Source organism: Parasteatoda tepidariorum, chromosome 9 (genome assembly GCF_982258835.1).
Source record: "Parasteatoda tepidariorum strain Cologne lab strain chromosome 9, Ptep-v5.0, whole genome shotgun sequence".
Classification (NCBI taxonomy): Eukaryota; Metazoa; Arthropoda; class Arachnida; order Araneae; family Theridiidae; genus Parasteatoda; species Parasteatoda tepidariorum.
The window spans coordinates 58,781,598-58,809,018 of NC_141763.1; the positions used below are offsets into that span (position 1 = coordinate 58,781,598).

Below are 27,421 nucleotides of genomic sequence, written 5' to 3' on the forward strand. Positions count from 1 at the left end.
TAAGTCATTTTAAACTTGCAACTCTCAATTTACATCACACATTATATATGTAAGTTGAAAATAATATATATATATTTCTACTTGCAGCTGTGAAACCTCAAGCTTCAACGTCTTTAAAACAAGAACCAAACTTTAATAATCGAATTTTTGGGAAGGATTTTAAAAAGAAATCTCTTGGACATAATTCTGATGATTGGGGGTCTGTTCATAAATCTGATTTTCGAGATTCCTCAAATTTGCAGCGCTTCAATTGTAAGCCGTTTTCTATAACATTTTAGATTTCATTAATAATGTTCTTTCATCTATCTTTAACTTATAACTTATATTTATTTTAATTATTCCCATTTACTGTTTATGCTTATAAATTTTTTTCTGTATATAACATTTGTGTCTATCAATTTTTTACATTTATTCAAATATTTGTGCCTATTACATAGCTGCTAACTGTTCAAATTAAATCATATTTATTCAGAAAATATCATTTTAGAACAAAATATTCTGATTTAAAAACTAGGCATTGCGATTCGTATTCATACGGTCTAAAAAGCATGCATTGTAATGCGTTTTTACGCTATCTAAAAAATATATGTTGCTATTTGTATTTTTGCATTTTTAAAATCCTGTATCGAGATCCGAATTCTTGTGATTTTAAAATCCAATATTAAAATTTTGTAACAAATAAGTTTTTTCCTGAATTACTTACTATATAGGTGTAATATCATTAGCAAGTAATTTAATTAAAAAATGTTAGTTAAAAAATTATTTTAAATATGAAAGATGTATGGTATATAAATTGATATACCATATAAATCTATTTTTTGCGCATGAAATTTTCAGAGTTATACAGTTAGTGTCACAATTACCCCTGATTATCATGCTTTGTGTTCCTATTTTTGTTTTATCATGTTATGTTATGTTTTTTTTAATTTGATGCAAATATTCATGGTTGTCAAATTATTATTTTTTTTTCTTTTCATTTCAGATTCTTCTGATAGTGATGATGTTTTAAATAAAAATGCAGATCGTAGGCCTAAAACTCGAAGTAAACGTAGGAAAAGGGAGGATAACGGAACACCAGCTACGAATGAGCATTCTACAACAAGAAAAAAATCTAAAAAAGTATGTCTCATTTTTGAAATTATCAAAAATATCAATATAACAATTAAAAATAAAATAAAATTTCTTAATTTTTCTATTATAGCATGGAAGAGAAAGAATGGAAGCTAAAAGATCCAAGTTGCGGAGGGTAATATAACTATATTTCTATTCTGTACAAATTGTTACTCATATTATGTATTTTGTTAAGAAGAGAACAAGATTCTAAGAATTTTAATTTTATCATTGCTCCTTACCTAAGGACTAAACAATTGCCTTGATAATAAAAATTTTTTCGCCATCTTATTTAATATAAAAAAATTTCAATTATTACTTTTGTTTAAAGCTTGTTTTAAAGGAAATTTAAATACTTAACTAAATACCCAGCACTTTAAGTAGGTTAAGCACATATTTTTCTGTATTTGAATAAACTTTTATAATGCATAAAATTATAACAATTGTATGACTAGTTATTAAACGAGATGTATGCCTGTACTTAGATCTATCTAATTGTAAAAGCTATGCCTGTACTTAGGTCTATCTAATTGTAAAAGCTTTAAATGTAGAAAGTTGTAAAATATTTAGTTGCAGAAATTTGTAAAATCTTTAGCTACAAATTTTATTTTGTTGCAGGGTAAAAATAAAGAAAGCACCAGCACTGCTGATGAAGAAGCTCAAGATGCTTGGGAGTACAGTCTAGAGTGGTGTGAAAAAAACTTTGAAGATGCTATAAATAACCAATACACTCCAGAGATTCAGCATATAGCTAGGTCATTAAGTACTCAGGTGAATATTTAATACATATAGAGCAATTTAAATAAATAATATTTAACTTGTTTACTTATTTGGTATTTAATTCTCACTAGGGTTTTGAAAAACGTTTCCTTGAGCAAATGCGTACAAAACAATGCCATGCTTATGATGACGGGAAAAGGAAGCAGCTGGTTTGCCTTCGAGATTTGCCAAGAAACTCTCCTCTTATTGAATACAAAGGAAAATTTTTACTGGCTTCACAGTTTCATGATATTCATCCTTTATATAACAGACGGTAATTAATGCAGTATTTTAATTAATTAAATAGTTAATAGATCGTAAAATAAGGGAAGTGAACAAAATTTGTTGAATAGTTCTTGAAATCAAATGTTAAATATCTTAACTTTTTTAAATTTTAATTTCTCATGAAACTATTTGACTAATTTTGTGGAAATTTTTTTTTTTTAACAATTCAAATTTTTCGACTATTATTAAATGAAATAATTATTCTTTGCATGGAATTTGTATAAATTAATTTTATAATTGTGTGCAAAAACTGTTCAATTTGCATAAACAAAAAAAATTCTTGAGATGTAGCAAGGTATGCAAAAATTAACATTCAGAATGTCCAAACTTTCGTCCTCTATAAGAGGTCAAAAATACAAATCCGTCTAGAAACAAAAGTATGTTTATTCAGAGATAGTAGGTTTTTGTGTCTGATTTCGTGATTTAATTTATCATCACCACTAATTAATTAGGATATTTGAGGTAACCCTCAAACCATTAAGTTATAATACGGGAAAATCAGATTATTAGATCAAAATTTATTCCAAATGTTTCATTTATTTATTTGCCCTCAGTGCATTTGCGAAATCTATATTGAAACGAAACTTATCTTAAATTGAAGAGCATGGTTCCAAACTTGGGTAGTATAAAAAAATTTCCTCTACTGATGCCTCTTTAAAGATCTTGTTTATTACTTATAAAATTATATGATATGGACTCCTTTGGACTTGTGCAACTGTTAAGCTATCTACTTTCTTCCTTAGATATTAAGAGCTCTAATCCCAGCTGATACATTTGATTTTTATTCCTAGATTTTTGATCTAACAGTGATAACTATTTAGTATGTTTTATTCAATCTATAAGTTATTATTTTTGAATTAAATTTTTTTACAGGATTTAAACAAAAAAAAAACAATTATATTTTTTAACTAAAATATATGAACTACTTTAGCAAAAAATGTTTTTTAAATTTAATCACATCTTTCAAAATGAGTTTGCATGTTAGGCATAGCTTAAAAAAAAAAAAGAGATCAAAGCCTTGAATTAAAAGTATTTCATGGAAACCTTTTTTAATGATTGATTAATGTTTTTAATGAATATTTCATAAATATGCTTACACAAAAATAGTAACTGAATGTTTTAATATATTATTTTATAATTACACTCAATACCTAAATGTTATTTTTGTTATACATGTAAAAGAGTTATTCTCCTTTGCTTGTTTGTAATTAATATAAAAATGTCATTTTGTGTTTTTTGAGAAAATCTATATTTTCAGGCTTTATCCGTATGTGTTATTTTATCTATTGGACCAAGAAAGTGTCTGTGTTGATGCTTCCATGTATGGGAATGATGCTAGATTTGTGAGACGATCTTGTAAACCTAATGCTGAAGTAGGTGTTTTACATGATTATGTTTTTTTTATCATGTATGTCATTTATATATCAATTTGTGTTTTGCCACATTATTTTATGAAAATATGAGCATAGAATATGTGAATAATAGTTTAAACATATTGGTTTAAAGGTATAACGATTGATTCAGTTGGCTTATCATTATTTATGAAAATATGTAATAATCGATTATGCATAAAGTTAAGTAAAATTAACTTAATCCCTATTAACCAAAGTTCACATTTAGCTATGCTTGGTTTGAACCTTGCTAAATTTTTATTTATAAAATTTTACTGTCAACCGAGTAGTGTCATATGACTTACACAAGCTCAGCGAAAACTTGAAATTGCTAGAGAACGCCTTGTCTTAGCTGGAAACCTAGAAAATAATTGTAACCAATCTTAAAAGTGACAGTAACAATATATAGTGAAGTTCTAAGTAAATAAGCCAAGTATCTCTTGTGTTGTTTCTTTTTTAAAACAAGAATGTATGTATAAAATACTCTGTATTCAACAAAATCTTGTTTCGCATTTTGTTAACTATAACTACATTTGTAGTTCATCGATACTATTCTCTAAGCTTGTAATTGTAGCTTGAATTGTAATCTTGTCTAAAGTAATTGTAAGATAAATTTTTTTCCTTGTGCAATGGACATGTACTTTTATTTATGGAGAATATGCTTATGTATTATAAAATCTACCTATGAAATCTAAATTTTGTTGAAAATTTAGTGGAATAAATTTCAGAAATTGATTTGGAACCATGTGAAAAGATTATGGCATTATAAATAATGTGTGCTGTCAAAACTAATGCAGAAAGTTTAGGTAATTAGCTCATTATTTTAATTTGCCATTTTAAATATGTTTAAAAAATGTTGAAGGTTGCTGAAGTTTTGAACTTTATTATGCATTTATCAGAGCAATTATGAATTGATTGTGAACTCATTTAAGTTTTCAAAGTACATCAAAAAATGTTATTTCTTTCCAAGTTGTTTGCTTCTGAACATTAAACAGAGTATTATTATTTACCAATATTTTTTTTACTGTAATTGTGAGATTTTCATTCAAAATCTTTTATTAAGTTCCTTCATTGAAAGGGAATGTTATTAGGGTGTTCTGGAAATTTTTCTTAGCTGTTTCTTTAATTGTTTTATATTATCTTCTAGATCCGACATATGATGTACAATGGAAAATTGCACTTATACTTAAGATCCACTAGAGTAATATTTAGAGAAGATGAAGTAACAATCCCTCTAATAATTCATCCAAGTGACAGGTGAGATATTTAAATTTTTGATTTATTTTCCATTTACACAAATCATTAAGATCAATTTAATGTAAAGATATATTGCATTAATCAGGGATGAGATTTTTCCGCTTTTTAGCGGATTTCCGCTTTTTTCTCTTGAATTTCAGTTTTTTTTATCAAAAATTCAGATTTTCTAAAAATTTCACTTTTTTTTATAAGTATTCCGCTTTTTCAGAAAATTCACCGATTTTCAAAGAGAAACAGAAAATTACAGAAACTACATAGCTACCAATCCTTTCTCATTTTTACTTATTTTAGCTATTTTCTCCCCTTTTTCACGCAGCTGATAAAATTTTCCGAATTTTTTACCCGCCCTCCAGATCGATCCGATTTTCGTAGTTCAAACGATGCTGCTTCTGACAAGCCTTTTAGAGGTCCCGAGCCTGGATTCTGCTAATATCTCGATTCTTATTCACACGATTTTAATATCAAACATAGCTTTTCATATTTGTATTTACGCGTTTTAAAAATTCGATATCCCAGTTTGTACTTTCTCATTTTCAAAATCGCATATCTAGTTTCATATTCATGTGATTTCAAAATCCATAATTGTTATTCATATTCACGCAATTTTAAGACCAACTATCGTGATTCTTGTAAGAAGTAAATTTTTTATTTAATTAGTTATTATAAAGGTGACTGTTTTTCTCACGACTATTATTAGTATATGTAAGTTTTACAACATCAGAGAAACTGGAAGGGAATATATTCAAAACTTACATTCTGTGCTTGCAAAAAAGAAAAAATAGGATTTGTCACAAGATGTTTGAAGATGAACTAACGACTAAATATAGCAAACATAAAAGATATAGCAAACAAAAGCAATCACTTAAAAAAGGATTTAATTAAAATTTTTTTTGGAAAAAGAGTTAATTAACTCATCATCAAAATTTTATTTATAATTGCTGTTATTTATGCTATAAAATGCAAAATTCTTATCAAATAAAAAACAATTATCTAAACAGTTGCTGATTGTCATGTAATTTTTCAAACTAAAATAGCAATTTTTGTATGTTAAAGAGTTACGATATGTTTCAGAGAGCTCTAGTTAGATTAGACTATAATATGAACATAATAATTCGGTCCATTGTTAAAGTTTTTTTTTCTCAATATAATTTAAAAGTAATATTACCGATATATTTGCTATAAATCACATAACAGTATTTATTAAAAGAAATGAAATATTAATGTATATTCTCAGTAGTTTTAATTTGCTAAACCAGGTAGTTTTTCAAGTAATAATTGTCTCTTATGTGAACTGAGGAATAATATAAAATCCAGCTTTATTTTTTCAATTGGTAATTTTTATTGGTATGTTAAGTATCAATGTAATCATTTATATAATAATAGATTAGTACACAATTGTATGTCAACACGTTATTTATTACCTTAAACTGTCTGGAATTTATTATTATATGGTTGCGCTTGCGTAAAATTTACTATCGTGGAAATTCAGCTTTTTTGCCTTTTTGCTAATCTCATCCCTGATTAATAGTTAAACACATTTATATCTAATATGTAATTTACTGCTTTTTAACTTTTTGAAGACTGCTGGTACAACAGTTGTACTCTAAATCTTTTTGTATAAATATTTAAGAGAAGTGTTATGTTCAGAGACATATTATTTTAAATTTGAAACAAATACGGTATAGCAAATAATAATAAAATGTTTATCTTTCTTGTATCAAACACTTTTGTAACAAAAAAAAGAAAAAGATTTAGGGTACAACTGTTATACTAGGCAACTCCAAAAGTTTAATTTCTTTAAGTAAGGCAGCTGTCTCTTTTGGCAAAAGGAAAGTGTAAGTTTCTATGAATTTAAATGGAACTTTAAATTTTTATCATTATTATTTTCTGTTACTTAAACTAAAGGTATGTATATTTTTTCTCTAATATTAAGTACCTACCCCCATTTTGTAAAATCTATAGGTAAGTTTATAATAATGAAATGTATTTAAATAGTTTTAATGAGTGTAAAAAAATTTATGTAAAGTAGGACCTAAATCTTCTGATTTTATTGATTTCTATATCAGGGGTGATTGTGTCCCGGGTTTTACGTATCATCCATCAAGGTTTTAAAACTAGAAACAGGACTTGATTTTTTATTTATGTTTTGTGAATATTGCGGTGTTCTGTGAAACTAAAGAACATTAGTTGACGGACTTCTGCAAATCAAAAACTTGTAATCCAACAAAATTTTTGATTTGGCCAATTGACTACTTAGAACTGCGTCAAACTCTGCTGATATTGCGATTCTTCATGCTATTTTAATATCCGACATAAATTTCCGTATCTACCTAATTTAAAATTTGCAATTCCTATTCTCACAATTTAAAAACCATACATAGTGGCTCATATTCGCGTTATTTAGCATACTTCACGTCATGTATTTACGCAATTTTGAATCATATTCACATGCTTTTAAAATCATTGCGAATCAGGTTTAAGCATTTTTAGAATCAACATTGTGAATCACATTCACACATTTTAAAAAGCCAATATTTTGATTCGTTCTTCCGCATTTGTAAAATCAAATATTGATTTTTGTATTTATACGTGATTTAAAATCTTCGAATTGCGAAAAATCCAATGTTGTGGTTTGTATTTTTGCGTTCTATAAAAATACAATGTCGTAATTATCAGAATTAAGTTTGTTTTATTTAAATTTAGTTAATATATAGGTATTCTTCAAGGTATTTAATTATCTTAGCTCAAAAAAATTATGTTAAATTTGAAATGTGTATTGTATATAAATTAATTTCTTGATATCCATATTTAGCACACAAAATTTTCAGAGTTTTTCACTTTGAGTCACTATCATCACCCCTGCTATATGTAAGAAAACTAAGGTATATTTTGAGGCTTAAAGATGACTGATGTTTATTAAGAAGGTGTTTGGTATTATGTTAATAATTAACATAATTCTCTATTAATGACTGTTATTTTTTATGTATTAAATATATATAAAGATTTTTTATTTTACCTTATTATATATTTCCCTTAAAAGAATTTGTTCACATATAGTTACCTGCTTTATGGTACTAGTATATTGAGTGTAATATTTGGTGAATTAATTACAAATCCTGATGAATGTCGGACAAAAAATGCAGTCTGAAAAGTATAATAACTAGCTATTGCAAAACAGGAAGACCTCCCCATCTGTCGGCAAAGTGTTAAAATATTGAAAAACTGTGTTCTTTTTATGAAAAAGAATAAAAAAAATTCCTTAAGGTAAGATTTACAGGAATGAAAGACTTCCGCAAAAAAGCGGAAATCCACTTTTTTCTCCCAATTTTTAAAATTTCCGACCCTGTTCAAAAAACTAAAATTTTGGGTGAGTCCAATTAGAGAACCCAAGCCTCCCGAACGATAGTCGGATTACCGCGACTTCTGCTATAGAGTGGAAAGGAGAATAAGCATTTTGTTTCCGACCGCCGATATTTGATTTTTTTTTTTTTTTTTTTGTTTGTTTGGCTGATTTTCGGAATTTTAAATGTTAGGAACTGCACCGGAATCTGCTAAAATCGCGATTTTTAATCAGACGATTTTAATATCAATCATCGATTTTCGTATTTAACTGATTTAAAAGTTACGTATTGCGATTTAGAAGCCGTACTAGCAATTCCTATTCACTCAATTTAAAAATCCAATATCGCGATTTGTATTTAAGCGTTTTTAAAACCCAATATTGTGATTTGTATTCTCACGAGTTTAAAATCCAACATCTCGATTCGTATTCACGCATTTTTAAATCCAATATTGCGATTCGTTATCACGCAGTTGTAATATCAGATATTGTTTTTCTTATTTGTGCGGTATTTAAAAATTGCGATTTGTATTCATGTGATCTAAAAATTATTCATCGCGATTCATATTCGCGCGATTTTAAAATCCAAAAATTGCGATTTGTATTCACGTGATCTAAAAATTATGCATCGCGATTCATATTCACACGATTTTAAAATCCAATATCGAGATTTTGAAATCCAAAATCGCGCTTCATATTCACGCGATTTTAAAATTCAATATCGTGATTCATATTCACTCGATTTTAAAATGCAATATCGTGATTCATATTCACGCGATTTTAAAATCCAATATCGCGATTCTTGAACAAAGTAGAAGTAAGTTTTCTCTTGAATTAGTTACGGTAAAGATGTGGTATATTTTTCATTAGTAAGTAATTTAATAGTCGTGCCTTCCTTTAATTGCTTAATTTTTTTTAATATAGTAGTGTTCACAATTTTAAAATTATATTTAAGAAAAATTTAAAGTTTACTGTCTAAATGCTTCTGCCACTTTAAATATTAAATAAAAATCTCCCAGCATAGTTAAAAGTTGCTTTTATAAATCTCATATAGAGCACTCTCCCACCCCTCCTCTCAGTGGCCTGCATTGACTAAGTTCAGCTTTTTTTATTTTTGTCCACTTTCATGCCTGGATTTAATATTGAAAAATTGTGCATGAAGTAACCATTTAATTTTTATTTAAAAAAAAATAATTATATTCGATAGTAACTTGAGTCTCATGAAGACTACAGTTTGTCATTGTCCTATATGGTTTGAAAAAGATCACAGACGAGCTATACTCATAATTTTATTGGAAGGGGGTGGTGTTAAGAAATGTGAATTGTAAGAGGAAGGATATTTTTTTTCTATTTAATGTATTTTATATGAGCTTTGCAGTATTTTTTATAACTCAAATTTATATACGTTATTGCTAATTTATATACATTATTGCTAATTTATGTACATTATTTATATATATTTGTTTTACAATTATACATACTTGTTGCTTCAGTTTTATATTCCAGTAGTATTTTCATTTCTAGATCATTTATTTCTGCTAAGTTTTCTCTTCAATATTGTAAGATTTTTTGCCGAAAAAATTTATTTAGATATAATAAAAAGTATTTCCTTTTCAAATCTAATGTAGTAAATAATTGGTTAACAATTATGTTATTTATTGAGACTTCATTTAATGCTATAATTTTATAACTTACATTTAGTGTAAAAGATTATGAATGTTCTTGTGGATCAGAAGAATGTCTTGTAAAACCAAAGAAAAAGAATGGTACAATTGAAGTTTGGTAAATATATATTTTTATACCTTTACTCTAATTGAGGCTATTTATTATTTGAATAATGTCTCACAATTTCCTCTTACATTCGTAGTCAGGAAAGAAGGCGCAGAACTAGGCGGTCAACAATGACAGCAGATGAGGACAGCAATCATTCTGTTGAGGTGAAACAAACTAGACATCAAAGAAGAATCAGTGAAGCAAATGAAAAGCCTAAGCAAGTGACTATCAAGACTGAGCCTAAGCAAGTGGCTATCAAGACTGAGCCTAAACAAGTGACTATCAAGAGTGAACCTAAACAAGTGACTATTAAAACGGAACCAATTGAACATCAGGTATTACCATGGCTATATTTTTATTATTGATAAATTTTGTTTCTTGTAAAGCATACTATTTTTTTTATATATATTAAAGGTTAGGACTTGTTTTCCTCTAAAATTCATTTATTTATTAAATATATCAATTACTCATTTTATAATATTTTTTTTTCTAGTTCTTTTTGTACATTAATATTATAAATTTCTAAATCAGATTGCTTGTGGCATCTAATTAAACTTTATTTTTTTTATTCATTGCCAAGTTCTCTAGTTTAAGTTAATGATATGAAATCATATCATTAATTGGAGTTATTAATTGGCACCTTAGCCTCAGGGAAAATTATCATTTCTGTTATAAAAACTAGGGGTGAAAGTTATGAACCTTGGTAAATTGATATTTCCAGCTTTTTTTCTTTTTAATAAAAATAAGTTACAAATTCAGGGCTCCCATGGGTCAGGTAATTTTATTTTAACTCCAAAAATCAGGGGAAAGTGCAATTTTTTTAGAAAATCTTGGAAAATTCTTATATTGTACCTGGCAAGCAGCTGGCCTCAAATTTATCAGTTACAGTAATCAATTATTGAGATTAAAATGTTATAATTTTAACATCTTACAATCATTTGCTGTGAAAATTTCACGCATTAGTCTAACTGTTCACAACGTTTGATATTTGGCATTAGAAAATTTTAAAGAATGAAAGTATTCTGATTAAAAATAGCATGGTATATGTAAAATATAGTCTGGATTTTCATTGAAATTTACCAAAAGTTTTTTCTGAAATTGAGTTGGAATTCTAAAAGTTCTTAACTTTTCTCAAAATCTAAAGGTTTTCTAATGCAAATGTGTTGCACTGACACAACGATTATATTATATTGGAATTAAGTAAAAATGTATTAATGTTAATGTATGAATAATTTTTTTTAAATTTTTAATTAGGGTTTATATTTTTAATTAAAGATATTATAAGTATAAATCAAGATCTTCATTAAATATTTACTACTCAATATTTTGATTTGTATACCAGTATTAATTCCTGGGTATGTCATGAAATTATGATGCATCCAGAGGTTATGAAAAGATGTGTATTAATTTAAAAATACTGTTAGTTTCAACTTAATTATACATTTTTTTTTTTACTAATATTAATCATCTGTGTTCTTGTCTGGCATTATTATACTATTATATTATATCGATACTTGATGTGTTTTTTATCACAGAAAAAATTTGTTTTTGCACATTTCTTAAAAAAAGATTTTAATGTATGCAAATGAAGTTATTAAAATTCGCTTTATCCATAAATGACTTGCTATAAAGATAATTTTATTTATTTATACTTCCGTTTTCAGTGAAATTTACTATAAATAGCAAGAAATTGCATGAATATTTTATTATCTATATTGGTATTTGCAACTTAATTTAGATTGGGTGAAAATATTTCTAAGTTGAGTTATTAACTAAGAATTTCTTTAAATGTAGTAAATTATTTTGACTATATATCTGTATGTGTGTGTTTGGCAATTGAGCTAAGGATAAATTAAAAGTTAATCAAAAAATTTAATATAGAACTGAAGTAAAGTAACAATTAATTTTAAAATGAGTGAAACGTTTGAGCAGGATGCCTGCTTGTTGGATATGAATTTTGATATTCTCTGTAAAATTTATGGGTGTAAAACTGAGACAAATGGAAGGCTTTACATTGTGTGTTTCGTTCTTTGTAAATAATAGATTTCTTTTATTGCTGTGACACCAAATAATATGTTCTGTATATTTCAAAAAGCAATTTGTGAAAAATGCTTTTGTGTTCTTTATTTATTTGTCTATGTCTTTTTTATGCATTGTTGCACTTCATCTTTACTTGTATTTAGATTGTTCCTGTAGAAGAATCCCCTATTCCCATCAAAGAAGAACCGGAAGTAAAAAGCACTTCAGACTTTGAATCAGAAGAACCAATTAGTGGTGGGAAACGAAAGGTAATAAAAGTAATTTTACTTATAAATCACTGGGTAAAGGGAATAAGAAGAGATAATGAAAAGGGATGAATATGAGTAAATGTATTAACTACATTTAAAGAGATGAATATCTTTGACTTCTGTGTATACTTTTTTTCTTCACTATAATACTGATATCTAAGAAATTTCATTTTAAAAATAATTGCGTAAGTTAATCTATGTAGGCTATACAAAATGCTGGTGTATTAAATTATCTTAATTACATTGCTTAAACTATGTAATATAACTATGTAATATATTTTTAGCAGACCAGAGAGGAGCGTAAAATAGATGCTATTATGCGTGCTTTTCAAAAGATGGAACAAGCTCAAAAAAGAAAACAACTTGCTTTAGAAAAACAAAAAACACACCATCATAAATCAGATTCTTGTGATGACAAATCAGAATCTGAACCAAAAAAAGAAGAAAAAACAAGTGGAACATCTGAAGTAATTCCTAAGGAGGAAGAAAAAGTTGCACCCCTAACACCCAAAAAGAAAGGGTTAGTTTTTTTATTTTTTTTATTTATTTCTTATGACTTTTGTAATAAGTATTTTATTACATTTCAAAGTTATTGCTTCCTCTTTGTTGTGCTTGCAGTATAAATTAAAATCTATGGAAAATTTGATTAACAAGTAAAAGTTAGAAGAAGAAAAAATTTTAAAAATCTAATGCTGTGTTACAAATTATTGATTTTCTGACTTTATTTATAATCTGGTTATTACATTAGCAGATTTGTTTACTGATAAGTCCCATTTTTTGCTTTCTTTTTTCTTGCTTTAAAAATTATTTTTTTCATTTTCTTTTGCAAAAAGGTTAATAACATATGATTATTAGCTTTTTTTGCTTTTGGATCATAATTTAATCATCATTTAAGAGTATTTCTAATTCATTACCTAATTTGAAGTTATATAATATTACCTTTGATAATCTCTGAAAAATCTTCAGTTTTCTGTAGCAATTGGATTTTTTTCAAGTTTTATTACAATATTTATCTTTTGATATTTAGCAAGAGAAGAAGAGGTTCTGGAACTCCTTCTCGGCGCCGGACAAGAACTAATAGTGGTGGATCTGATCTGATGTCATTTGACGAATCTTCGCCAATAAAAATCACTCCATCAATCGACATTAATTCTTCATTAACTGAAAACATTCACGTGCCTGTGTCATCACCACCACCTGCATCATCATCACCAGGTTTAATATCGCCAATATCAACTGTCACAACTGCATCCTCATCTCATGTGTTAAAGACAAAACGGGTATGTTTTCCTTTTATAATTTTGTAATCCTAAGAATTATTTATAAAACACATAGAATGTGAAACATATGAATTAATAACAGTTATTTGAATATTTTTTAAATATATTGATATATTTTACTTAAACTTCACATAAATTTCATAGCTGCTAACTTTTTCGTATTTATACCTATTTTCTGCACTGAGCCTCAAATCTTCTGCATTTTGAAATTTTGTACTTACTTTGAAGTACTTATGTACCTGGGTGCAGAATTTATAGAGTTTAATCTGCAGCATCTCACTCACATATCACCTAACCATGGCCAAGTACCTAGCCCCATTTTTAGGGCTTTACCTTTCTGCATCTTTCTCTATCAGTGCCAGAATTTTCCATAGCCTCAACTCTATTTAGTGTAAAAATTGCACTTAAAAACTTAGTTGTTTGAATTAATTGAATTCTACTCAGAAATCTAAGGAAATAATAGTAATAATTGAGTAAATTCATATTGAGTTAAGCCTGGAAGCAAGTAACCGTTAAAAAAATTCTTGACTTTTTGTCTGTGTTATTCTCTCGATTCAGCTTTTTAATTTTTATTCAAAACAAGTTATGAGAAGTGTGAAAAGGAGTCTCTTGTTTGCTTTAAAAAAAAAAAAATTCTTCAGCTCTTGCTTCTGTGCTGGTGGGTTTCTGCTACTGGGCTTATGTATACTTATACATGTTTGAGAATGTACTCTCATGTCTTCCTTGGACAATTGTAGTTTCAATTTTCACTATGCTTCAGCCTCATATATGTTAAAGATTATTAATTGATCCAAAACATAAAATGTTAAGAATCTAATCTTACCTCTATTTCTGGTTTATTTTTGCTGATTGTTTCAAAACCCTATATTGTCTATACTGAAAAAAATCCAGGGCAAGCAAAGGGTCCGTCGCGAAAGTGTTTTTAGAAATGTGAAGACGAGCCAGAATATGCTCCAGGGACGCACTTTGCACAAATTGGGAAAACCCTGTTGCCATTACAAAAGGAGCCACTCCTCAGGTGGCCACTGGCAAATCTCGACAGCGCCGTCTGGTTGACTCTATTGCAGGAAATGCCAATGGAGCCCCCAGGACTTCTCCGCCAATACCAATAATGGGATGGAGGGACTCTCCAAGACTTTAAGTCATTGTTTTTCCTGATGGAGTAATATATATTTTACTTGAGGAGCACTATATTCCAATTATTGCAATGCTGGTGAATTCTTGAATTTGGAATACAAAATGAAAGCCTGAAAAATCTTCTGCATTTTAAGTCATTTCTTTAAATCTTTTAGTGAATCTTCTGTATTTTAAAACATGGAGGTTGGCAGGTATAAAAGTTTAAGTTATTTAATTTTATTTGATAGTATTAATGCAGTAACAATTCACGTCACTAATGATAGAAATTGCTGATAGTTCTAAAAAGTTTGTCTATTTCACAAACGTGTTTGTATTAAATATATTGCTTCTACAGTATTTTACTACTGTTTAAAAAAAACTAATGAATTTTTGTTTTTAAATTTGTTTATAAATGTATTATTTATTTAGTCACTAATGAATGAATGGTTACAAGAAAAGTCTGAAGCTGTGAACAACACTCCAGTATCATCACCTCTCCCCATTCACACAGAAATGAAGTGGAACATGTCAGCAGCTGTTGCTACTTGTTATGTGCGCTGTACGAAAGATGCCCCACATTCATCTGGAATATCTGCTGCACATCTTCGCCGGAGTAACTCAGCTGGTCAAATGAAACCTGGTACTGGCCCAGGTTCAGCCAAAAAAGTTAGTCAACTTTTAAGTACTAATATTTTTTTTATTTTTTTTTGTATTATAGTAAAACATCCAAGTCCTGTTGTTGGTATTATTTGTGAAAACAATAAGTATCCAATATATACTTTTTTTAATTTAAAAAAATTTCTTTATAATAAATTGTGATTTGAAGAAGTGTTAACCGATAAATCCAATTCGGATTCGTTGGTTTGTGTTCGGTTTATACATAATTTTTTTGTTAACTATATTTTTATTTTGTTTTTAATAGTGTTCATTTTATGTAACAAATTTTAACACTTTATTGTTATTCCTTTAGAATTTAAAGAAATGGTTTATTTAGATGCTAATTATGCTTTTTTTCTTTGTGTTCCAACTTAATTTTTCTTTTGCTTTCAATTATTTTAGAGGTGGTTAAGACAGGCAATGTATGACTGCCATGGCTGTGAAATTCAACAGAAATCAGATCATTGCAGTATGGATCCTCCGTCAAACTTAGACAATGGTTGTCTTAGCCCTAATTGCCATGGAGATTCTGATAATTATGGAGGACCAGGAGAAGGTATTTCTATCATTGTTTTATGTAATGTAAAGAAGATTTATCAAATACAGAAAAAAAATTGTGTTTGATAATTCATTTGTATCAGATCCAACTTAATAAATAACCTTGCTCGGTTTGATACCGTATATAAAATTGTAATTTCCAGTGTTACAGTATGTTGTTACTATTTTATAGTTATGATTAAAATTTTTTTGAACAGTGTTTAATTCACTTTTTTATTTTTACTCTACACTGTATGAAATGGTTTTTAAAAAATTTGTAACTCAATAATTTTACCAGGATATTGCTGAATTTTGTATTTAAAATTTTTTTTTCTTTGATAGATATGTTGCCCACACCTTTGAAGAAACGAAGATTGATGCGAGAATCTATCGAATCACTGCCATCTCCTCAAAGTCCATCCACTGCAACTTCTGTTGATGATACAGATGCCACCACTGTATCCAATTCTGTTATCAGTGATAACAGTACAGAGCATGGAAGTGATGCTGTGGAGAATGAGACATCTAGCATTGATAAAGATTCAGCTGCTATTATTCCAGAGACTTCAATTGTTAGTAATGGAAATGATGAAATTGTAACAAATGAAAATGTGAAGGAGAATGCTAAGTTAAAGAAGGTTCGTATTTTAAGCTTATGCTTGTAAAGCATTTTATTGTCACATCATTGTATATCTGTAATATTTACATTGTTTTTATTTCTTAACCATCAATTATTGTCTTAAAAATATGAAACAGTTTGTTTTGATAGAAATGTACCAAACAAAACAAATATTTATTAATTCTCAGCCTTGATCATTACTTTCTCCATACTGCAGAAAATGTATATTGTTTCGCATAGCATGTAATTGTCGTGTGATTCTTTCGAAGCGTGGGATTTTGTGCATTCTGAAATAACTTATGCTTTCAAGCAAAAAGTATTCAAAACTGTGATATACATCAAAGAAGGTGTATAACTTTATAATGAGAACAGAATGACTATGTTTGTGGCACCGAAAATTTTGTGTAATCTTTTGTTTTATTACTCGGGATCTAAACATAATTTGACATTCAAATAATAAAGGCTTGTGAAAGATCTGGAACAATTTAACTTGTGGGAGTTGTTTATTTTTAATTAACAAAAGTCTTGTTGCTGAACATTAGGCATAATTCTTCTCGTGGTATATTATCTTTGAAGATCTGTCTTTTAAATGAAAAACAAATTTTCGTTCATTTTAGATTAACGTATTTGATTTATAACATACAAGGTAATTAAACTTCATAGCTGTAATGTTCCAAGTTTTGATTACTAATGTTCTTGCTAAAGGTATCATTACATTTTTAATTCTACATTTGTTTGTGCATTTCTGTATAAATTTATTGCCAGTTTTAAAATTTTAATGTGAATTTTTCGATTTCCTCTGTAGGAATTGAAACCGAGTTTTGAAACATGCTTCTCACTAATTTCTTCTGTAGAATTGGTGTCTGAAGAAAATAAATTTATTGCAGAAAAATCTTTATCAGAAGAAACTTTATCAGACCCCTTATCTTTTGCAGAAGAAAAAGCTGATGTGATTAAAGACTCATTAGTAAAGTCACCAGAAAATATTGAAGATCACATTGAAAACAAATCAGATTCTGGAACTGGCTCTATAATGCTAGAAACTGATTTGAAAGCATCGAACTTGGACACAACGACAGAAGAAAACATGTCATCAGATATGGAAATCAGCATGTCTGAAGTAATTTCTGGAAACCAGAGCTGTTCAACATTGAGTGAATCTGAAACATCAGAAAAAGACTTGGTTGCTCAAAAGCAATCACAGGATTTAACTGGTGCAAATACAGCACCTTCATCTGTAAATACAACAGCATCCAGTGAAACAAATGATTCATCATTTATCAGTAAGGCACCTCATTCATCTAACTCAAACATTTATTCTTTTGATATTATTAAGCAGTCACACATAAAAGACAGTGATCCAGAATCAGAGCTCAATGATTTATCTATGCAAAATAATAAAGATATTTTTCCTAACAAAGATATAAAAAATCAAGAAAATAATTGTGCTGTTTTATTGACTAACAATACTGATGTTGAATGTGACAGTGAAACTCTTGTAAATAATTCGAGTGACATTAGTACAAATTGTGGCACAACAGATCCACTTAATCAAACCGTGTGTAGTCCTATCGTTTCTTGTAATAATGTAAATAGCTGTAGTAACTCTAGTTTTCAATCAAATGACAGTGAATCTCTTTCAAAAAATAAAACTGGTGAGACTGATAATATCAAAGATGAACCTTCTGTAAATAAAGAAACCAATGAAGATGCCATGGAGGTAGAGTCACAATCGAGTGAAAGTTCAACAAAGAAGTGGGAAGAAATCACTAAACCTTCTCCTATATCCCGGTGCACATCCAGTGAAGATACTAGTCCAGATATTAAAGTTTGTGCTTCTGCAACACAAAAACGAAAGGTCAGTATTTAATTAGATTTTTCAGCAGAGAAATATAGATTTCGTAATCTTATCAAAAACTGTAAACAAGTGGATGTTGCATCTGGCCATATTCTTTAATGCAACATGATTTATATAATAAATAAATTGAGTAGTTTCACTCGTGAAAAGAGAAGGGGAAAAATTTTGGGGGGAGAGGGTAGTTTTGAAAGAAATTTCTTGAATTAATTAAAAATATTTTTCTGTAGATAACAATGAATGAATTAAATAGGAATAAAAGTTTTTTTTCTCTGGGCCTAAAAGAAAAATGTTCATTCGTTTTTTATGAAGCATTACTGATACACTACGAAGAGCAATTGTAGCTCTTAATACTTTCACAAGTATCTATCTGGTGCTTAAAAACACCACTAGTCGCCATTAGACATTTAAATTATCTTATTTGTTATATTAAATCATATATCATTGACCCCTGTATATCAAAGAAAACAGACTTAATTGGGGCCATACCCTATTTACCCATTTATTTGATTCTGAAGTACTATTTCAAACCTAGTTACAGATGCCCATGCCTGGCGTTTCAACTGATTATGTAACTCCCTTCTATAAAACACTTTCAAATGGTTAAAATAAAAATAGCTCGAGTCATATAATGTTTTATGTTATTGTCATGATTGTAAAACTAACTTAAAGATTTGAGGATTAAGCATATCTGTTAAGCAGTAAGACAGCTTGTGTCACACGCTGTCTTACCCTGCTATCAAGTAAGATCAGTCAATATGAACAGAACAGGTTTTCAATAAGCTGCATAAATGTTAATTTTTCTTCTTTCAATATTCTGTGTTAAAATCTAAATGTTGATTATTTTCTATTGCAGGTTTCTTTGTCAGAATATAGAATGAGAATGCGAGAAAATACAACCAAAAGTAAATTAGACTCTGAGAGTTCTATCAAACCAGCTACTACTACAACATCAATATGTGCTATATCTTTACCTGACACATTGCCAGAACAGGTTACTCTTACTCCTTTGCCCTTGTTTGAAAAAATAAGAGCAAAGAAATTAGCTGCAAAGCATCCTGCTTCACAAATAGGTATGGCGTTTTTACTTTTACGGTATTTCATTCCCCTTATTGAGAGTTGAAATCTGAAATTTCTTAATTATTAAATAGTGCATGTTTATTAATCTTTTGGAATCTGTTAAATCTTTCTCAAAAGCCATAAGGAAAAATTTTGACAAGTAGAAAAGATTTGGGAACAGTATTACGCAAAGTTTCTGTGTTGTTAACACAGATTTCAGTAGTCCACAATTACTAACCTAATTCTATACGAGGCTCTAATACTCTTTTTCGAATTCTTGTTTTTTATATGAAAGCATCGTCTTTTAATGGATAATATCAAGGCTGATTCTATTCCAGTTTTTTCTCGTCTCTCAGTATTTTAAAACTAAGAGCAAGGCATGTAATTTTCTCCAACTATGTTAAATTGATAGTATAGTCTGTCTATGGAAAAAATTCCCCTTGTCATTCACCTGGAGCTGTGGCGCTTACTATAGTTACAAGTTGTAACTATTTCAAGTAGAATTGTTGGATCAATATTTAAGAAAGGTTTCAGTTAGGGTTGACGAGAAAAAGAAAGTCATGGGAGAGAGTAGCTCCGTTTTTTGAAATGCACTATTTTTTTTAATGTTTCCATTTCAACAGGCTGCTCTAGGCTTAGCTGCAGGGGAAGTTCTTTCTATAAACTAACTATACATGCAAAAAAAAAATTTAAAAAGTGTGTACTTTAAGAAATTTACTCCAAAATGGATTATTTTTTTAGAATTTTTTAACTTATATTTTAAAACTTATAACATAAGCCTAGTTTTTGATTGACTTAACACAGTGCGGCGTCATCTCTGAGAAGGGGTCTGTCTAGGTTTTTCTAAGAGGTACCTATTTTGTGAAAATTTAGACATAATTTGTGAAAATTAAAAATTATGTTAAAAAATCAACACAAAAATATGGATTTATCGTTTCTTACGGGATACAAAAATAATATTTTTGGAAAAAGTATCTATTTTGTGAAACTACCATTTTTCTTAAAGTTGAATCTGTGACGGTAGCGTAAATTACAAATTCCGATGTGTAAATATATATATATTAAGCTATACCAGGGAAGAAACTTTTTCTCTCTAATTCTCTTTCACTCCCTTAAGTAATTTAAAATATAGAAAAAAGGAATTCAGGCAAAGCATCAAAACTTAGGGTTATGCTCTAGGGAAATTCTCTTCCAACTATTTGTTTGCCTATTGATGTTTCAAAAATCTTGATATTTTAGTATAATATTACCATTTAGAAATTTCAAATTGTGCATTTAAATAAACACTTTTAATACGTTCAATTCTATTGTAAATCCACATGGTAATAACAAGAATTTTCAACAATTATTGCTATTGATATTCGTTTGGTTTTTTATTTTCCGATATTACGAGCTCTGAGATTTTACTTACGTATTTGCATGATCATTTTTTGACTTGTTAAGAGTTGAGCCAATTCCGTTGTTAACTGATGCCATGTTTCAACTTTTTTCAGCAGTTATTACTAAAAAAATTTTTTTTTATTTTTAATCCCAATATTTCTTATTTGATATCATTGGGACGCACAAAATTCAATTCGACATAAGATTTTTTTTTTCCTCTTCTCCACACATAGATTCTATCATTTTTTAAATTCCGTTAATTTAGTAATTTAGGTTATTACATAACATGCGGATAAATTTCAAATCGATCATTAAAGTAACAACTTCTTTGGCGAGTTTGATCCACGGTAGAGTCCTCTATTGAATTATGTTAATAAAAAGCATTCCCACAACAGCACTCTACGGGCCAGTGGGGTCATGAAGGTTAAAGTTCTACAATTTCATGACCATCAACGTGATTATGTCCATATGGTCAGCACTGCTCACAAGCCTCCTTTACTTCACTGACTAGCTGGTACCCATCAATCTGAAGCTGGGTGGGCTTTAAGCCATCACTGGACATCTAACTCCAGTTCTTCACAATGACAGTTCATGCCTTAACCACTAAGCCATCGTGGCTAGGAATTATGGTAATATAACTGTACTAGTGGGCTGCGCCCCCTTCTCACTAACGTTCGCCAACCCCCGAAAATTGCTACGCAATCTTATATGGTTTGCTTCCTAAAGCAAGCTCGCTTCACTCGCTACTAAATTAGGTACATTGCAAATGCAGAAAATTCTAAGAATTCAAAACAATCATTCAAATCCATATAACAACTTTTTTAGTAAATACTAAGTCATTAAAATAAATTTGAATTCAAATAAATGACATGAAATTCGTTAAACCTATTAGAAATGTTCTATAGTATAAAATCTTGAGATAAAATTTTTAAAACTGATATCTCTTTGAAAAGGTTAAAATTTTGGCTATAAGTCTATTAAAAGTTGAAATAAGAGAATTGCAATGGAAAAACGTGCATAAACAAATAAATTCTAGTAAAACAAATAAATTCGTGAAAAAAAGCACTTTCAACAAAATACTAAAATAGAGATCTATCAACAAAGACTACTCACTTCTGCCTAGCTTATGCTCTCTGGTTATTTCAGTTTCCGTTTTTAAAAGCGCTATATGTTGGGCCATCTCAGCTAGAGTTGGTATGTGACATTTTTAGCGGCAATCATTGGTCGATTTTCTATCGTTGCCATTTGGGGAGTTGTAATGAGGCTTTTTTTTGTTGCCGTGTAAAAGAAATATATATATAGATTCTCTGTGTACTATCGGTGCAGCATGTCCTCACCTGGACCTTGCGCCACTAAACCCTACGTTCAATTCAATTCAACTCTGTGTACTATCTCATAAAATAGCAAAGCTTCGTATATTTAAAAATGTTCATCACATAATTTTCATTGGAAGAGTACTGTAGCCCAGTATTCTTAATCTGCCCTTTAAATTGTTTCATTATTTTGAGTTTATCCTTTTTATAATCTCCCCTTTAAAAACTTCTTTTCCTATTACAGTGAGCAAAATTAAAAAAGAAGAAATCAAAGTAGTGCCAGAAACTGATGTAACAGAACATCGAGAAAATTTAAATGAACGGTTGAGGCGTGAATTTGGTTTTGATGTGTCGGAAGGTATTTATATTATTTTCTAAATTAGTTTAAGCATAATATGTTCGTTTTCAAGAAGCATTCTTTCTTCACTTATTTTCTGTTGCAGTTAAAATTTCATTTTTCGTATTCATTTTTATTAATAGGTGCTCGGCCATCACCCCCTCCTCCTCCGCCACCACCTCGTCATACTCGTCCTCCACTTAAAGAATCTATACCTGTTGCTGTACAGCCGACACAGTTTAACTTCACACCTTCACCCTTTCCTCGGCCCCAGTATCTGGTTCCTCCACAGGTAGATTTAAATTTTCATTTGTTGCTAATAATAATAAGTACTCTTCTCTCTTTTTTGTGATATCCATGCACACTTAATACTCTGTTTCTTTATGTTAAATAAATTTTTATCTACTTTTTTTTTATAAAAAAAATAAAGAAAGTTAGCAGCATTAATGATTTTTTGCAAATGTCCTAAAAATTAGTAACGAAAAAAATAGTTAATGAGGCAGATATTAAAATGCTAAATATAATTATTGTTAATCAGATTTATATTTGAAAAAAATCTTAACTAAATCTATGCTTTCAAACATGGTTCTCAAAAAATATATTAGAGAAAAAAAATTTATGTGTTTAATTACTTGATTGTGCTTAAATTTCTTAGAGAAAGCTAAAAAAAAAAAATTTTTTTAACTCTAGATCAGTGTTTCTTAACTTTTTTGATATAATGGTCCCCTTTTAAAAAATTTTAAGAAGTCACGGACCACCCGCCACCCCCTCTGTGAAAAAAATAATTGGATAAAACATCAATTATTAGAAAAAAATTTATTTTATTATTTTAATAGTATACAAAATTTTTAAAATTAACATTTTTAATGTGAAGGTTCCTGCTGCTTTTCCTTAATTAATAACTTGAATTGGGGGATGGTTTTCGACAAAGCAACGTGCATATCATGTTCAACATTCAATCGATTTCGATGTTATGTTTTTATTGTCACAAGTGTGGAAAATCACGTTTTGCAAAGATGCACTGTAGCAAACGAATAATAGCTGCCATATCTCGCTTTACAAGCAATGGGTAGGCTTCCAAACATTTTAAAAATTAAGAGTAGTCAGCGGACCCCCAAAATATAACTCATGGACCCCTTGGGGGTTCATGAACCACAGGTTAAGAAACCCTGCTCTAGAAGTTTCTGCTGCCCCTCTCACTATCACTTTTCAACATGCTAATATATTTAATTTACACAATGTTTTCCTGTTTTTTAGGTTCCAGTTAGCCCTTTTTTGCAACCACAACCTCCAATTATTCCTACAGTTCATCCTTTAAATGCCAATTCTGCACAGTGCAGTCTTCAGCCTCCATTAATACCTCCAACTCATCCTTTTACTCCATCAATGGCGCTTTTACGGCCACCACAACGTGACTACTCTCCTGTCAACGCACAACAGTTTGCTGCTCTGGTTCAACAACCTCCTCCACCACCACCCCATAAATCATACTTACATGTCTATCCATCTGGACTTTACAAATGAAATGGATGAGGCTTTTAAGATTTTATAAACTTATCATAACTTGTACATTTTTTTCAGATTCTCAAGTGTTCATTTTAGCATTTGTTTTATTTCTTCATCCTACATAAAAGTGTAAATATTATTGTTAAAAAAAAATTATATTTGATGTATAAATGTAAAGTAAAGTTATATTGCTATTCATTTTTTTTTCTCCAGATTTAAATATGTACATAGTTATCATTTTACTTCTTTTTCATTACTTTTTTACATTTGTTACGTTATTCTTCAAACATTTTTTTTTTGTTGCCAACGTATGAGTACAGTTAATGTGCTTCTGCTCAATTGGATTTAAACTTCAGATTTTTATTTGTCTAACACATCTATATTGTTATACTTAATAGACATATATATATTATTTTTGTTCTTTTTTCATTTTGTAAAAAGTTATTATAAGAAAGAATAAATTTATATATATATTTAAAGAAAAGCATGAAAACCATCTGCAATCAATTTTTTATAATTTGTATAAATTTTTTTTTTTTAGGTTTTATGCATTATTTATTAAAACTTGTTGCTTTAAAAAATGGTTCCGAATGTAATGATATTTACTCCAATACTACTAGCTAATCTTTTGTTATGTTAACCTTTTTTAAAAAATAATTTTCATTACCAGAACGTTTAAAAAATACTCTTAAATTTCCAAATTCAAAGTTCCAACTTTATTTTCCATAATCACTACATATGTTTACTTTTTAATGCATCTGCTGGTATAAGTTTCAAAAACAGGTTAATATATTTTTTTAAAAATTAATTCTGAGGAATTTGTTTTCTGAATTATTTTCAACAATTCAGTTTATTTTTCCATGCAAACAAATTTAACCTTCGTCCCACTTTGGTTTAGATATACTAACACAGCTTAATAAAATTAGTTATTGCTTTTAAAACAATTGTCTATTTGTTTTCTTTCCTGGCCATTCACAATGAATAAGTGTTTAATATAATAGAAGTTCAGTTAATCTTTTTATTTCTCTATATTATGAAGTTATATTTTCCCTGCATGGACCGGTAATGCCAATATTTTCTCTCTCTGTCCCACTGAAAATTATGTGGTGGTCACCAGGATCTAATTATTTATTTATTTTTTTTAAGTTATCTTTTGCCATTTTTATAATATTTCCGTTGAGTACGTGAATTTAGTTCAGTTTTATATTTTAGAAAAAAAGAACATTGTATTCATTTGCATAGTTTATTTCAACGGCTCACAGATAGTTCACGGTTTGTACATTTATTGTTGGAAGAAAAATTAAGAACTTTTTAAAGAAAATATTTTTTTTTCTCGTGCCATATTGCAATAAAATGATCTATTTTTGCCAAAACGATAAATTATATTGCTTTAAAAGAGAGGAAATTTGGCATTTGATATCTGTAATCATTTTTTCATCCTGAGTTTTAATTTTTAATGCTTATTTGCTGTGGTTGTATACATTTTTAACAACGTTCTTATAAATGTTGAGTTATTAAAACTAATTATCTTATTAACAAAATTAAATTATTCCCATAATTTTGGAGTATATTTCCAGTGACCACAACTTAGCTACAGTATAAGATGTTATTTAAACTTGTTACTCTACTAAATTCCTAATCAGGCTTTCATTAAGATGTGAGTTATTTTATTGAGTGTTATTATACTAGCTTTATAATTATAAAAAGAAAGAACGTGATTTAAAACGAGATAATTATTTTCAAATGTAAACATTCAAAGTTATTGTATTTTTCCCTCTATCAGTGAATTTATATTTAAACAGAAATTGATTATCGTAATTGGAAAGTTATTTTTTTCCCTTAAAGTGAAATATTTATACACATATATATATATAAAAGGAATCCTTGTCTTAAAATGTACTTGTTAAAATGTTTTCATTTTATTTGAATCTTATTCTATGCAAAATGTTTTAGAATTAACCATTACATGTATTACCAGAAAACTATTTCATAATAAATTATATTGTAAAATATGTCTGATTACTTAGTTTGTTGATAGTCATGTAAAGTACAGCATTAATAAGATAAAATAATTTGAACTGTGGGGCAATTTAGCCTGGAAATACAGTAAAGCCTCTGAACTATTAAACTTCATTTACTATAGTGCTTCAGATATCTTGAACAGTGTTAGAACTTAAAGAAAAAATTTTTAAAACCGTCAACAGAGGCAAATGTTCTATTAATTCTTCTAAATCGCATAAAATGAGAGACTAATGATGCACCAATTATTGCATATGGCTTAATTTTAAAATTCTTATTTTTATAACAGTTCACGGAGCCACAAAGAAGCAGGAAGAATGAGGCTGCCCATAATGCTAGAATAAGTTTCATGCAAACCACGTGTGAAAGATTCAGGATGTCTATAATAGGGGACATTTAAATTGTCAAATCTTATCTATGATTGACTTCTGTATAAATGGTTAAAAAGTATTAATTAACAATCACTGAGTGCGATTATATTTTTTAGTTATAAATCGGTGCTGCGACAAGGGTTGCTACGCTGCCTAGGAAACTCTGTGAATTTGGAGATGGTCTAAAAAATCAAGGAATATAAAAATTTTTTAGCCTAACTCTGGAGAAGTCAGGGAGTTAGATTTGGCGACTGCCAAACTTTTGACCTTTGGGTTTACCGTAGAACACATTTCCTACACCGTTTTCACCCCATTTGGCATGGGACCAAATTGCACAGAACCATAGCTTGCCTTGATTTTTTGACTGAGAAAATTTTCAATTGGAAAAAGGAATATGGTTGCTAAAATCGATAATAGGTTGAAGGATATGGATGTACCTATTTTTTAAGAAATATAAAGGGATAATTGATGAACATCTAGTTTTATCAGTAACTATTTTTTATTCATTTTTTAAAAAATCTACGTGTTTTTATGATCGTTTTTCGGCCGCTTCCTTGTGGTTTTTTAAATCGTATTTACTGTTACCGCAGCAGAATTTCGAATTTGAGTTTTACCTTTTTTCGAAGCGATTTGTAACGATTCCATCATAATTTTACTGTCATTAGTTGATAGTTCATCAGCTGTTATTTTTTCATTTTCCAGCACCTTTAATATGGGTTTGATGTTTCCGATATTTTCAATACGATGTTCGATTTTGAAATAGTCACTTTTTATAGCGTTCAGTTTGTGATCTAACGTAATTTCACGAAGTTAGATGATAGTTTTTTCCGAAGTAATTAATAATTTTTTCGATTTAGGCATAGTTTTTCAAATTCAAGTAATATTAATATGATTATTGCAACAGGGTGCGTAGCATTTTTAAAGTGCTTAAAAATAGTTCTTAAAAGGTGCTTATACGCAACCTGTGCAAATTTTGACTACCAGTTATCATTTTCTGACGTTTTCGATTGGTTGCGATTCAATCAGTCTTAATGTTGTGCTCATCAATCATGATAACGACAACATCATGATAGTTCTGAAAAAACTATCATGATGTTTGGTAATAGTTTTTTAGGCAGTCGACCCTTTTCACATGGTTTTTCAAACTCTGATACCTTTAATGCAATGTT

General features: G+C 28.9%; 1 protein-coding gene across 4 annotated transcripts in view; it reads left to right on the plus strand.

The window, feature by feature from the left end:
- LOC107440979 (histone reader KMT2E) overlaps positions 1 to 25,874 on the plus strand; it is a 40,172-nt gene extending 14,298 nt beyond the window's left edge. For 2 of the 4 annotated variants that reach the window (XM_016054085.5, XM_071186101.2), the window contains 20 exons: positions 88 to 252; positions 983 to 1,119; positions 1,202 to 1,246; positions 1,729 to 1,881; positions 1,962 to 2,143; positions 3,413 to 3,527; positions 4,693 to 4,802; positions 9,844 to 9,924; positions 10,010 to 10,250; positions 12,099 to 12,203; positions 12,488 to 12,723; positions 13,231 to 13,483; positions 15,029 to 15,265; positions 15,659 to 15,812; positions 16,136 to 16,431; positions 17,218 to 18,270; positions 19,124 to 19,340; positions 22,264 to 22,377; positions 22,500 to 22,648; positions 23,614 to 25,874. In XM_016054085.5, coding sequence (XP_015909571.3) covers positions 88 to 252; positions 983 to 1,119; positions 1,202 to 1,246; positions 1,729 to 1,881; positions 1,962 to 2,143; positions 3,413 to 3,527; positions 4,693 to 4,802; positions 9,844 to 9,924; positions 10,010 to 10,250; positions 12,099 to 12,203; positions 12,488 to 12,723; positions 13,231 to 13,483; positions 15,029 to 15,265; positions 15,659 to 15,812; positions 16,136 to 16,431; positions 17,218 to 18,270; positions 19,124 to 19,340; positions 22,264 to 22,377; positions 22,500 to 22,648; positions 23,614 to 23,880 — 4,310 coding nt within the window. In that variant the 3' untranslated portion in view covers positions 23,881 to 25,874. The remainder of the gene's footprint in view (positions 1 to 87; positions 253 to 982; positions 1,120 to 1,201; positions 1,247 to 1,728; positions 1,882 to 1,961; positions 2,144 to 3,412; positions 3,528 to 4,692; positions 4,803 to 9,843; positions 9,925 to 10,009; positions 10,251 to 12,098; positions 12,204 to 12,487; positions 12,724 to 13,230; positions 13,484 to 15,028; positions 15,266 to 15,658; positions 15,813 to 16,135; positions 16,432 to 17,217; positions 18,271 to 19,123; positions 19,341 to 22,263; positions 22,378 to 22,499; positions 22,649 to 23,613) is intronic. The other 2 variants (XM_016054086.5, XM_071186102.2) reach the window with 2 other exon arrangements.
- The last annotated feature ends 1,547 nt before the right edge of the window (positions 25,875 to 27,421 follow it).